Below are 13072 nucleotides of genomic sequence, written 5' to 3'. Positions count from 1 at the left end.
CTTTTTTTTTTTAAAGATTTTATTTATTTATTTGACAGAGAGATAGAGAGCACAAGTAAGCAGAGCAGCAGGCAGAGGGAGAGAGAGAGAAGTAGGCTCTCTGCTGAGGAGGAAGCCCAATGTGGGGCTCAATCCCAGGACCCTGGAACCATGACCTGAGCCGAAGGCAGCTGCTTAACCAACTGAGCCATGCAGGCACCCCTCCTATTCCTTTTAATTTTTTTTTCTTCTGCAATCATATAGCCAGCCTAAAACAAAAATAAAATTAAATGTTTGTTCCAGTCTCAGAAATACCCATTTATCCACATCTGTATACCTTATGTTGCCCTGAACTTCTTTGACAATTTTTGTAAGTTTAATATTTTTTTAATAGAAGCAACTTCTGGCATTTCCATTGAGATTGTTATGATTCTGTGACAACTCTGAAGTAACCAAAGTAAGTCTCCCTGGTTAAGTGCTGTCCCTTGGAAGCAATGATTCCCTACAGCCTTTTTGTCTCAGAAATATTTTTAATGTAAAAATTGAATGATTATTTCAAATGATGCGATGATGCAGAAGCAGTAGTCCTTCTTGCATGGACAGTTCCCAAATACACAAGAAAGAGTAGTGTTGCATGCTTGCAGTCCACTTACCTGAAGGCTATATCATGGTGCAGCGCTCTCTCCATCCGCACAGGGTGCTCCCCGGTCTGGGGCCCCAGCCTTGTTTGGGCTAAGGAAGGATGACACTGCAGGTTTGTGGAGCTGGTTGACGAAGCAGCGGATAATGAGCAGCTGTCTTTTCTGGAATTGGGAGCAGGGCCCTGGCATCACTGTGCTCTGGAGGTGTGGCAGGAAGCTTTGTGGGCAATTCTGCTCCGTGTGGGGCACCTAGAGAGAGCCAACCCCAACTCTGCTCAAGACTCTCATTACCTGGAGCTTGTCCCCTGCACTGAACAAGCTACGACTGCCCACGGGAAATATCCTTGGGGTCTCAATGAATGATTCCACACGGTCATCTTAAAATTCCTTCTCCAGAAATTCTTCTGTTTTTCAGTGGTTTGATAACCTGCTTTGTTTCTCTGATATTAGTGGCATCTTTGTTCAGTTTAGACATGCTCACTTCTCTCTGTTTGAACTTCATCTCACATCGTTTCTGTTTTACCAAGAGCTTTGCTTTTTCCAAGCCTTCATACTTTCTCTCCTATGAACAGTGCTCAGATTTGAATGCAGAAAGTTTCCCTGTTCTCTTATGAATGTATTTTTTTCTTGGGAAAAACTTTCAGGCTGTCCCCTCGGTTTGTAGTCTGGAGGTCAAATTACAATTTAATTCTCTTTGAAGACCTCGGGTTTTGAAGAGACACCTTGTTATTTGCTCTCCTTAGGAAACAACATAACCAAAGGCCACCACCTGTCTCGTCTCCCTAAGGGCCAAGGGACGCTTGAACTGGGGTGGCAAGGAGGGCAGGAGATGCCCCCCCAAGACGTAAGGCTCCCAGTTTTCCCCCTCCCTCTCACTGGGAGCAGCTTCCAGAGCCTGACGCATCTCCATCAATGAAGTATTGCAGCTAGCAGAGTACTGACTTTGAGGTCAGACCAGCCTTGTCTCAAATCCCCATCTACTCTTTCCTGCCTTGGTACTTTGGACTTGTTGCCTAATCCTCTGAGTCTCAGTTTTCTCATCTGTAAAATGGAGTCAGTAACAGTAACCTAATAGATTGCTGTCAATATTACATGAAATGACAAATCCAGTGACTGGCAGAGAGTAGAGTAGGTGTTAAATAAAATACAGATGTTATTATTATTCCTAGAATACACTAGTAGCTTAGAAGCTTTGCTGTTGTTTTTGACACTCGCTGTATTAAAAAAATAAATAAATAAAATAAAAATAAAAAGTACTTGTTTCTAAAAGTTTCTTTTAAGAAATTGACATGAAGCTCCTTAAAAGCTTAATAAATTCTACACGTGCACTTAACACACACACACACACACACTCTCTCTCTCTCTCTCTCTCTCTCTCGCTTGGCCTCAATGAAGTCCATTTGTTTCTGTAGCTGCCTCAGCAATACCAACCTTCCTTTGTCCTCCTGGCTCCCTCCTGGGACCGACCTTGTGGAGCTAAGCACAACCTACAGGTTCTGCCTGAACCCATAAGGCACTTGGACAAAATGTCTCCCGTGCCTCTTTTCCTGTGGACTTGCTCGCAGCACCCCATCTCCCTTGGAGCTCCAGGTGCCCACTGAAGTCTCACGAGAAAGCTCAAACCAGATGTGGGGGCTGAAATCTAATCGCAGTCCTAGGCTACCCTTTTGCGTCCTGTATTATGCAACCATGCTTGAACAATAACTGTCATTTTCAAACAAAATAGAAAATAGTTTCTGCCTCCAGGGTGCGCGGTCCTTTAGAGGCGAGACAAGTGCAAACAAAGCCATGTGCAGTGTCATTTCTGTGAATGTGATGTTAAAGATGCGTGTGTGGGGGTTAGCCGCAGTGTGACTCACAATGCAACACAGAGGCAAGCTGGGTTGAAAAAGTGGGACCTCCAGCTGCCTACTCAGATCTCTGCCTACTACATACCGTTTCCCTGTGTGGGTGCTTTGATTTTCTGATTAAAAAAGAAAGAAAGAAAGAAAGGAAAAACATGTAGAAAATCAAAATGGAAAGTTTAGGAGAGACAATAGCTAAAAACACTATCTTTATATACATGTCTAAAGCCGGGCACAAGCAAGGGTTTCAAAATGCATTGCCTGCATTTGAGTAGTTAGGGGAAGGGCGAAGGTGTTGAGCTTTAAGGCAGGTAAAGCCTTGGAAATTTAGGGACACACGAGGGCTTCTTTAGCAGATGTATGGAGTGTTCAATGAACCCTGAACCCTGGAGCCCTGTACTTAGTACAACTAAGTAACTTAGCCACAGGTAAGTTACTGCAGGCAACTTCCTGCAGGCACGGCACTTGGGGACCTGCAGAGGCGCTTAGCTCTTTTCGAGTTCCTGGATGGAGGAAGGTGAGCAGGTGGTATGAAGAGAACTCACAAGAGGGACCGTGGAAGGAACCTGCTGTCGTGCACTGGGATGTCAGAATTACATCCAACTCGACCGCTCATTCTCTGTTCACTGGTTTCTACTTCCTCTCCTAATTTGAGTGATGTCACAGGAGCACATTACTACGATGTTGTTTTCTCTCCCAGATACTCATAGTAAGAATTTTATTTTAATCACTAAAATAAAACTATCCATTATTGAGTCCTATGTTGTGTCTAGCACTATGCTTAGCACCAGATAGAAATAGAGATGATAGATCGATAGGTTGATAATGGAAAGATGATGTAGCGAACTAGCTAGTTAGCTAGATGATAGACGAATGACACATCATCTGTCACCATCAGTAAAGATCAATAAAGGTAATATTCTGAGGTGGAAGAGAGACTGAGAAAGTTTATGTCTATTTACAATCTTGATTTTTTAAAAATGTGGTTAGCCACAGTGTGACTCATTGTGACTTAGAAAGAAGGAAGAAAGGAAAGAAAGAAAAAGAAAGAAAAAAGGAAAGGAAAGGAAAAGAAAAGAAAAGGAAATAAGAGAAAAAAAAAAGAGGGAAGAGGCCCTAGGACAAAGTAGCCTGGAAGAAAGCATGATTTCAAACAGCTGCCACACAGAATGATAAGGAAAACAAAAGTGAGTTCAAAACCGAAACAGATCAGTAAATCCTATGATTCCTGGAGGAAAGCGTTATCTCATCTCTTTTTTTCCCCCTAAGATTTACTTCCTTATGTATTTGAGAGAGATAGAGCCTGTGAGCCAGGGGAGGGTCAGAGGGAAAGAACCTCCAGAGACTCCCCAGTGAGCTTGGAGCCCAGCATGAGGTGAGGCTCTATCTCGGGACCCTGAGGTCATGACCTGAGCTGAAACCAAAGGCTGGACAGCTCAGCCCACTGAGCCACCCAGGTGCCCCATAGGTTATCTCACCTTCGCCATTGCCGGCGTCACCATCATTATCCTTGTTATCTTCTCCAGAACAAATTAGTTTTGAACCACACCATAACCTTGGCATCGTTGAGAGCAGGATTCCCTTGAAAAACCGATCATCGTTTCTGCTAGTTTCCTGCCTAGTGCTGGGGATGTACGGGGGTTTGACTCATGGCCCCCTTCCTCTCGTCTGTGCTTTGTTCAGGTGGAGCCGCTGATCCAGAGAGGCCACGAGAGTCTGGTCCACCACATCCTGCTCTATCAGTGCAGCAGCAGCTTTAACGACAGTGTCCTGGACTATGGCCACGAGTGCTACCACCCTAACATGCCTGATGCCTTCCTCACCTGCGAGACCGTTATTTTTGCCTGGGCCATTGGTGGAGAGGTGGGACCAATGATTACTGAGATGGGACACTATTCGTGGCTCATGTTTTCCCCCCCCTTCGGTTCTGATACTTATAAGTAAAGCTCTATACATTATCTCTGATAGGAGGATGGCTTATTTTTCCTTCCATTGGAAGCGATTCTCTCCTTAAGCCATTTTGTTATATCCACTCTAGATCATGGAGTTCCAGAATGTTGAAATATCTTTGAGAATGGTTGGTTTTTGCGTGGAATAGAACATTTAGGGACTTTTATAGGGCACGTCTTATGGAATTTTCCTTACTTAGGGTTTTTCCTATCCACCTCATGTTGGATTATCCCTTGGCACTCCGTTAGATCCTCGTTATGTGCTCCTGGAGGTCCATTATGACAATCCGACTTATAAGGAGGGTGAGTTTATTCTTCATATGTTTTATCTGTGATTTTTAAAAGTTCTGTAACTCCCATCTTAACAGGGTTGAAATATACTGCCGCCCAATATTAGAAGGAATTAACCTATATGTTTGTCATCCAAATTAGGATACTTTTTAGAGAAAATGAGGATACTATTAAAAATTACAGTGGGACAACAGTGATCAATGAGCCCATGAACTGGGCAAAATGGATACGTGTGGTCACTGATCTTAAAAAAAAAGTGCATCTTACTTTCCAAGAAGTAGGATAGTAGATTTTTCTCTTTGTGATATAAATTAGTTCCCAAAACATAGTGCTTATGAAACATTTTCTGTCTGTACATATGAAAGGCTACCAATCATCACACTAGAAAATATTAATATTTTGTTATGGGGTAGGAAAACCATAAATATGCTCATGAAATATTTATGCAATGATATTATTTAATACGATATTTAAGTGAAGAGGGCTTATACTTACATTTGATTTCTGAATCTAGTTTTCTAAACTTATTTATTTAATATTCTAAAACCAAAAAGTCTAAAGATTCAATATGAAGTTCTCAACAGGAGTAACTCAAAGTTATTATTTTACACTGATTTGTGCAATTATTCAGCAAATACTGAGCACCAACTATGTCTCTGCTCCGTGCTTAAGTGTGAGTGAAAAACACAGCAAACACACCAAACCAGGTGGAAATTATAGTGTAGTAAGAAATAATCACAGCAATTAATATAAAATTATGTATATGCCAATGGTTCCGAAGGGTCAATTTGGTAATGACAGGTAAGTAAGTCAGCCCTGCAGAAAGGAGGCAGTTAGTTTTCAAAGTCAGTGGAACGAATTTATGAAGGGTTTGGGTCTCATGCTCTCCCTCCTTATGATAACTGTCTCAGGAAGGAATGTGTCTTACTTTCATCCTCACATGCCTATTGTTGTTCTTTCTAGTCACAGAATAGATTCTTAATATTTTTTGTTGACTGAATGACTACTTTGTTAAGTGATTAAAAGAATGGTGGCAAACTATAAAGAAAATTAATCATCAGTAGTTTATTCTGTCAGCAGGTGGTCTCTAGACCAAAGGGCTTTTACGTCTACGAAAATGTTACTGAACTTTACCTGAAAACAATACAAAATAAAGTTTTGTTGAGTTAGTTTATATTCTAATGAATGACTAGAATTTTCCTTCTGTCTGTCTTTATGTTAGATCATTGTGGAATATTATCAGCTAGACAACACAAACATTTCTCCCATGGTATACTGTGTAAGTCAAAAATAGTTGCAGACAATACGACAACTTACGTTTTCATTCCTGGGTTTTTTTTTTTTTTAAGATTTTATTTATTTATTTGACAGAGAGAGACAGAGCAAAAGCAGATAGAGCAGTAGACAGAGGGAGAAGCAGGCTCCCCATTGAGTTGGGAGCCAGATGTGGAGCTCGATCCCTGGACCCTGGGATCATGACCTGAGCCAAGGCGCTCCTTAACTGTTGTTTGTGAACCTGAATGTTGTCTTCCATTAATCTTTACTTGTAATTCTTTCCCTTGTGAGGTTTTAAGGAAAATTCACAAATCCATTCAACTGAATGTAGAGAACTTCCTTTTTTTGAGAACTCAAACTCACTTTTAATTATATGCTCTTATTCCAGGCTTAATAGATAATTCTGGACTGAGGTTATTTCATACAGCAGACATAAGGAAGTACGATGCTGGGGTGATCGAGGCTGGCCTCTGGGTAAGCCTCTTCCACACCATCCCTCCAGGGATGCCTGAATTCCGGTCCGAGGGTCACTGCACTCTGGAATGCCTAGAAGAGGTATGTGGAGGATGAGGTCTATGAGCCGCTATTCATTGATTCATCGGTGTTCTCGGAAAACTATGTTTGGGGAATCCCATGCTTATTATTATTAATCTTATTCTTGTTGTCATGCTCTAAAGCCATTACTTATCATTGTAGCAAGATCTTTGATTGCTTTTTTAAATCTTGGAGGGTGTAGGAGTAGAATTCTGGACAAAAATACCTTCCAGGATGGTTTCCTTCCTGACCTACTTTTTTTTTTTTTTTTTTTTTTTTTTTTTTTAAATATTTGACACTTTATTTTATCTCTTACAATTTCTACCTTGGTTCATGTGGTCACTTTTTCATTTCTCAATTTCACCTTTTATCCAGATTTGTTTTTTCCATTATTCATTTTCAGTTTGTTTTTTTTTTTCCTCTTTGCTTCACAGTTTCCTTCCTACTTAAACCAAAGAGCAGGAGTACTTAAAATAAAAATGCATGCTTGGTCAGGAAAACCAAGTAAAAGTATTTAATAATGGCTACTTCTGTTTACAGTTCTTTTTTCTTAAAGGAACATGTTTTAGCTTAGATCATATTCTTTACAAATTATAAGCTATTATTGTATTATAGACAGATGGCAGACTGATGAAGTGGAAGGATTATGCCCTTTGAGTTATTTACACCATGATTCAAATTGCCATGACATCGTGTACTAGCCATGGGACCAAGGGCAATTCATATAATTCTACTCTTCCACCTGGTTTTCTTATCTCGGAAAGTAGGAATCATTTTTCCTTTTAAGAGTGTCTATTTACAGGTTACTAACATGCTGGAATCTTTTTGTCAAGATGACTTTGATTGACTCTTTACCTCTTAAAAGAAAGATAACGTTTAGGGGTGATCTGATAGGTCCTCAGTAAGCATTAGTTCCCTTTCCTTTTTGATCGCAAATGTTACTTCACAAAGATAACACTGTTAGGAGTAAGTAATGAAAAATCCAAATTCAAAATGTTTGGCTGCTCAAGCATTCACTCAAATTGCTTTAGACTTTCTTCTCAGTTGTCCCTCCAAGTCTCTTTTATGGTGAACTGTCTGAACATGTGCTTGTTTGGGCTAATTGTGTCTTCCTCTGCGTGCCCCGCCTGTAGGCTCTGGAAGCTGAGAAGCCAAGCGGAATCCATGTGTTTGCTGTTCTTCTCCATGCTCACCTGGCTGGCAGGGGCATCAGGCTCCGTCATTTTCGCAAAGGGGAGGAAATGAGATTACTGGCTTATGATGATGATTTCGACTTCAATTTCCAGGAGTTTCAGTATCTAAGGGAAGAACAAACAATCTTACCAGTATGAATGTTTTGTTCTTTTTCACTGTATCTTAGAGAAGTCAAGGCATCTCTCTATCACAATTTAGCAGAGTTTCTACCAGTAAAGTGAGTTGCTCATCGTACTCACATTCTTGAAGCCACCCACTGTGGGTGTTGCACAACCCAGATGGAATGTGTTTGATCTGATTTCCAAAATCAAAACTCACTTTTCTTACCATTCCCAGGAGCAACTCAAGTTGTTGATTTAAAAAGAGGAGAACAACTCGGGTTCTGAGTACCAAACAGTACTCTTTTCTTACTTGACTTTCCAGTAAACATTTGGGTTGCAATTCTGAAAATGCAAAAATAAGAGGGTTTTGTTTTTGTTTTTGTTTTTCTTAAATACCTTAGGATAGTTTGGGGAAGTTTGATTTTGGGTAAAAATAAAGATAAGGTAATTCTTTCATTTGACACAGGTTTCAGACAGAGCTAATTATCCAGCTTGCAACAATCGTTGGGATTATGGAAGGGCAGTGTGGGAGGACGGTGTGTTGAGATACTGATCGTGGGCCTTTGGAGTAGTGGGCCAGGGAGATCCAATCTAGGGGCCAGCACCCAGCACAAGTTGCCTCTGGTCCATGAATAGCTTGTCCATCTTTCTGAGTGGTGAGCCATAAAAAAATTATTTTCTGTGTATGCAGAATTGTTCAAAAGGTTAGAAAACATTGGAACAATAACTATTACTTTGCTTCAAGTCTGTTGTGAGGAAATAAAGATGTGACTAAAGACCTTTAAAGAAAAGAATATAAATGAAGAGGGAATCATAATAACTAGTATCTATGACTAACATTTATGAAGTGTTTCATTTGCCCTAAGAACTAAATGCATGTTATGTCGTTTAATCTCTTTACAGCTGTGCAAAATAACAGCTATTTTACAAAATTATTGTTTAAATAAATAAATTATGCCCAGATAATTCTTTTTCTTACCTGAGGCCATACAGATAGAACATGGTGGAGTCTGGCCTGAGAGAATCTTGTTGGTTTGCTTGTTTATTATACTAGCAGTCTTAGAATTCAGTAGATCAAGGTTCTCCTGGATCAAATTTCTTAATGAACCGACTCACATAGCAAATAAAACTATTGGCCTACAAATAGATAAATAAAACAGCCTAAAACCCAAATCTGAAAGCTTTTATTTTTATGTTTTAGGGAGATAATCTAATTACCGAGTGTCGTTACAACACAAAAGATAGAGCCCGGATGACTTGGGTAAGGAAATTTTTATTGTTACTAAAATCCATTTGCAGAGAAGGAGGAATAAACTTTGATTTTAGAAGAGAAAAAGCAAAAGGCATTCCCATTTGGAGGCAAAATTCCTGAATGTCTTGAGCATGAAACATTGTAAGAGTGAAATGAGAGTTATTTTAACATTTTATCAGATTAATGATTCTATGGCAATATTTGCACTATAGTTTATTGACCTTTTCAAGAAAATCTATCCTAGTCTTTTAGTTTTTCCTTAGCAAATTGTATTAAAGACCTGTGGTCGCGAATGACCATCTGCTTGAGTCCCGACTTAGATGAATCAAGACTTCAAAAGGAAGAATGAATTGTATGACTTTAGGGCTTCTGACCCAAAAAGAAATTTGGTCCCAACAGATTTACTGAGGAATCCTGACGAACACTCAAGAAGTAGACTGTTCATGCCTTACGTAGTCTCTCCCAGGAAATACCTCCTACCAACTCATTTTATGAAGTTAGCATAATCTTAATATTAAAACTTGATAATGATAGTATTCAGGAGGTCAACAACATGCACCTGATGGAAATACCTTTGAGGGAATATTGGCAAACCAAATTCTGTATTATATAAAAATGTAATGTTAGGAGGAATTCAGGTTTAGCTAAGGAATGTAAATTGGTTTAAGATAGAAAATATATTAATAATACTATTCTACATTTGGAGATTAAAGGAAAAAGACATATGATCATGTCAATAAAGGTAGGAAAAAGCCTTCATAAGATTTAAGACAGTCATAAAAAAAGAAATTTTACAAACCAGGAATAGGAGAGAATTTCCTTAACCAGATGAAGCTTAGCTATGAAAAATCTATAGCAAATATCAAACTACTTGAATATTAGAAGTGTTGGTTTAATATCAGGAGGAAGACAAAGATGTTTATTATCATCATTTCCATTCAACATTGTACTAGGAGAGGAAAAAAATAAGTCCTATCGATCAGAGAAGAAGAAGCAAAGAAGCAAAACACATTATTCAAAGATATTATAATTTTCTACATTAAAACCCCCTCAAAACTGATATCTAAAATTAACTATATATTTTTTTTTCTTAATTTATTTGTTTGACAGATATCACAAGCAGGCAGAGAGAGGGAGAAGCAGGCTCTGTGCTGAGCAGAGAGCCCGATGCGGGGCTTGATCCCAGTACCCTGGGATCATGATCTGAGCCGAAGTCAGAGGCTTAACCCACTGAGCCACCCAGGTGCCCCCAAATTAACTATATTTTAGTATATAAGAAACTATCTTAAGGAAATGCATTTTAAAACTCTAAATTCTACAGAAATAAAATCTAACTTTAGATGTGTTTGATCTCCATGGGAAAAAAATTATAAATCCATATTTACAAAACTTTGTAGTAAACCTAAAGAAATGAAGAGATACTGTGTTCGTGAATAGAAGGTCTCCATAAGATAAAGATAATCCTTCTATTCAAATTGGCCTATTAATTTGATATATTTTCAGTAAAAAAAATTCAGAGAGATTTTATGATTTGAGATTCCCATATCCTAACTAAGAAATCCTTGCCTAGCCATAGCTGTGAAAATTTTCTCTAATTTTTTTCATATTTCTATAGGCATATTTTTTTTAATTTTATTTATTTATTTGACAGAGAGAGATCACAAGTAGGCAGAGAGGCAGGCAGAGAGAAAGGAGGAAGCAGGCTCCCTGCAGAGCAGAGAGCCCGATGTGGGGCTCGATCCCAGGACCCTGAGATCATGACCTGAACCGAAGGCAGAGGCTTAACCCACTGAGCCACCCAGGTGCCCCCATATTTCTAAAAATTTTCTAGTGTTAGCTTTTATATGGAGCAAGTAGATTCTGAAATCTACATAGAAGAGCAAAGGGTTAGTAACAGGCAAGACACTACTAGAAAATAAAAGATGGAGACAGTCTACTGGATGTGAAGGCTTATTTTAAAGCTATGATGATCAGTAGTGTGTTTGGGTCCAGAGTTAGAATAGTGGTACATAATAGGAATCCTGGAGACTAGTCTACAAACCCCTTATACGGAAACTTGGTTTAGAACAGACACAATATCCATTTAGGTGCGAAAGAATGGACTTTCCACTAAAGAATACTAGCACAACTGGGTATACAATACACAAACAAGCCAATTCCAGGTATTTAAATTAAATAATTAAATGTGAAAAACAAAATCTTAAAACTATTGGGAGAAAAATATATGAATATATTTTTATGCTGTTGGGAGTAGTTAAAAAACTTAAAGCATAAAAAGCACGAACTTTAAAAGATTGATGAGTTTAACTACTTGAAATCTTTTGGTTACCAAGACCCACTATTAAATAAGTGAAAAGACAAGTTTAAAGCTGAAAAAAAAGATGTATTACATAGATTAATAAAACATTCGTATCCAGCATATAAAGAAAATTTCATAAATCAGCAATGTAAGACAAATAGATCATAGAAAAAAAATACAGTAGATAGAAACCATTTCACAGAAATAAAGGCCCAAATAGATAATAAATATAGGAAAGGATGCTCAATCTCATTTGAAATCAGAATCGTGCACATATAAACCAGAATGAGGTATTTTATACCCATCAGGTTGGCAATATATAAAATTGCAATTCCAACGTTCTAAAACTGGAGTCCTTGCACATAGCTAAATATAAATTTATAAAACTACCATGGGGAAAAGCATGACATCATCCGGCAAAGCTCTAGATTCATAGACGCTCTCCCAGTTCCATTCCTCTGTGGATTTCACCTTAAGGTTCTTTTTGCAGGAAGTGTTCCTGGAGAGAAATATATAAAATATTTGTGGTGGCGTGTGACAACACAGGAACACAAAGCTGGAAACAGCCCAACTGTTTATAAAAAAACAACGACAAATAAATACAATATAATATGTCCATAGAATATATTTACACTATATATTTGTGAAAATTAATGAGTGAAAGCCATGCATGTTAACATGAATGTATCAGAAGAATAAAAAGGACAAGTTAAGCAGACCCCAGGGGGTACCTAAAGTTGTAGAACATACAAAATGTAAGTGGATGTAGGGATGCCTATGTATGTCAGTAAATGGAAAGTAAAGGGTTTGAAAGACAATAGAATGATTAATCAAGTGGTGAGATAATCCTCATCTTCAGTTAAAATGGGGAAGAGGAGAATTAAAAATGAGCACAGAGGGTGCAGTCAGTCCACAGGTGTTGGCTTTGTTTTGTGTCTTATATGTGATTTTGTTTGCATGAATTATTTTACTACAGACATCATACGTTATTATTTTAGTGGATATTGTGGTGGCCTCTTCAAAGCCAGCACAGCTAAACTGAAAGTATCTGATGATAACTCATAACCGTGTCATTCACTGGGCATTGCCTTTGGTATCAGGAAATGGCCCACCTGAAGTCAAGCTCCCCAGAGTGGGGCAGCCAGCAGTAGTGACTGGTTCATGGGAGGATGCAAATGCCGGGCTCCCTTCCTACAATTTAGTACCACTCTGAATAGTCATCCCAGCTGAAGGATAAATTAAATATGATTTTTAATGAAGCGTCACTTGTAACCTCATTTGTAGATTAGCTTCTCCCATTGCCTAATCCTGTAAAACATGTGTTTTGCAATTTGTAAAATCATTGCATTTTAGCTACTGCATTAATTTAGAACTATGAACAATACTGCCAAGTTTTCCGCCTTCACTTTTTGAAGAGCAGATGATTTGGTGGATGCAGAATTCTTGGTTAATTTACTTTTCCCTGCAGCCCATGAATCTGTAATCCCATTATCTCTTTTTTACTTCCATCACTTATGATGAAATGTCGGCTGCCATTCATATCATTGGTCCCCTACATGTGATGTGTCATTTTTTTCTTGTTGCTTTCAAGATTTTCTCTTTGTCTTTGGCTTTCAGCTATATGACTATGATGTGTCTAGGAATGGCTCTCTTCAAATTTATCTTTGGTATTTGTTGAGCTTCTTGGGTCTGTAAATGTTTTTCACTAAATTT

At 38.6% G+C, this 13072-nt stretch overlaps 1 protein-coding gene across 1 annotated transcript in view; it reads left to right on the top strand.

Annotated features, from left to right (window-relative positions):
• Window positions 1-13072, top strand: part of MOXD1 (monooxygenase DBH like 1) — a 95102-nt gene that overhangs the window by 66166 nt on the left and 15864 nt on the right. Inside the window, exons 5-9 of the mRNA XM_059400743.1 lie at window positions 4148-4327; window positions 4614-4716; window positions 6368-6534; window positions 7647-7838; window positions 9010-9069. Of these exons, the coding sequence (XP_059256726.1) occupies window positions 4148-4327; window positions 4614-4716; window positions 6368-6534; window positions 7647-7838; window positions 9010-9069 (702 nt within the window). The remainder of the gene's footprint in view (window positions 1-4147; window positions 4328-4613; window positions 4717-6367; window positions 6535-7646; window positions 7839-9009; window positions 9070-13072) is intronic.

The sequence above is a fragment of the Mustela nigripes genome, chromosome 5 (genome assembly GCF_022355385.1).
Source record: "Mustela nigripes isolate SB6536 chromosome 5, MUSNIG.SB6536, whole genome shotgun sequence".
NCBI classification, from domain to species: domain Eukaryota; kingdom Metazoa; phylum Chordata; class Mammalia; order Carnivora; family Mustelidae; genus Mustela; species Mustela nigripes.
The sequence above is the reverse complement of the archived record's forward strand: the minus strand, read 5'-3'. Positions and strand labels throughout refer to the sequence as shown.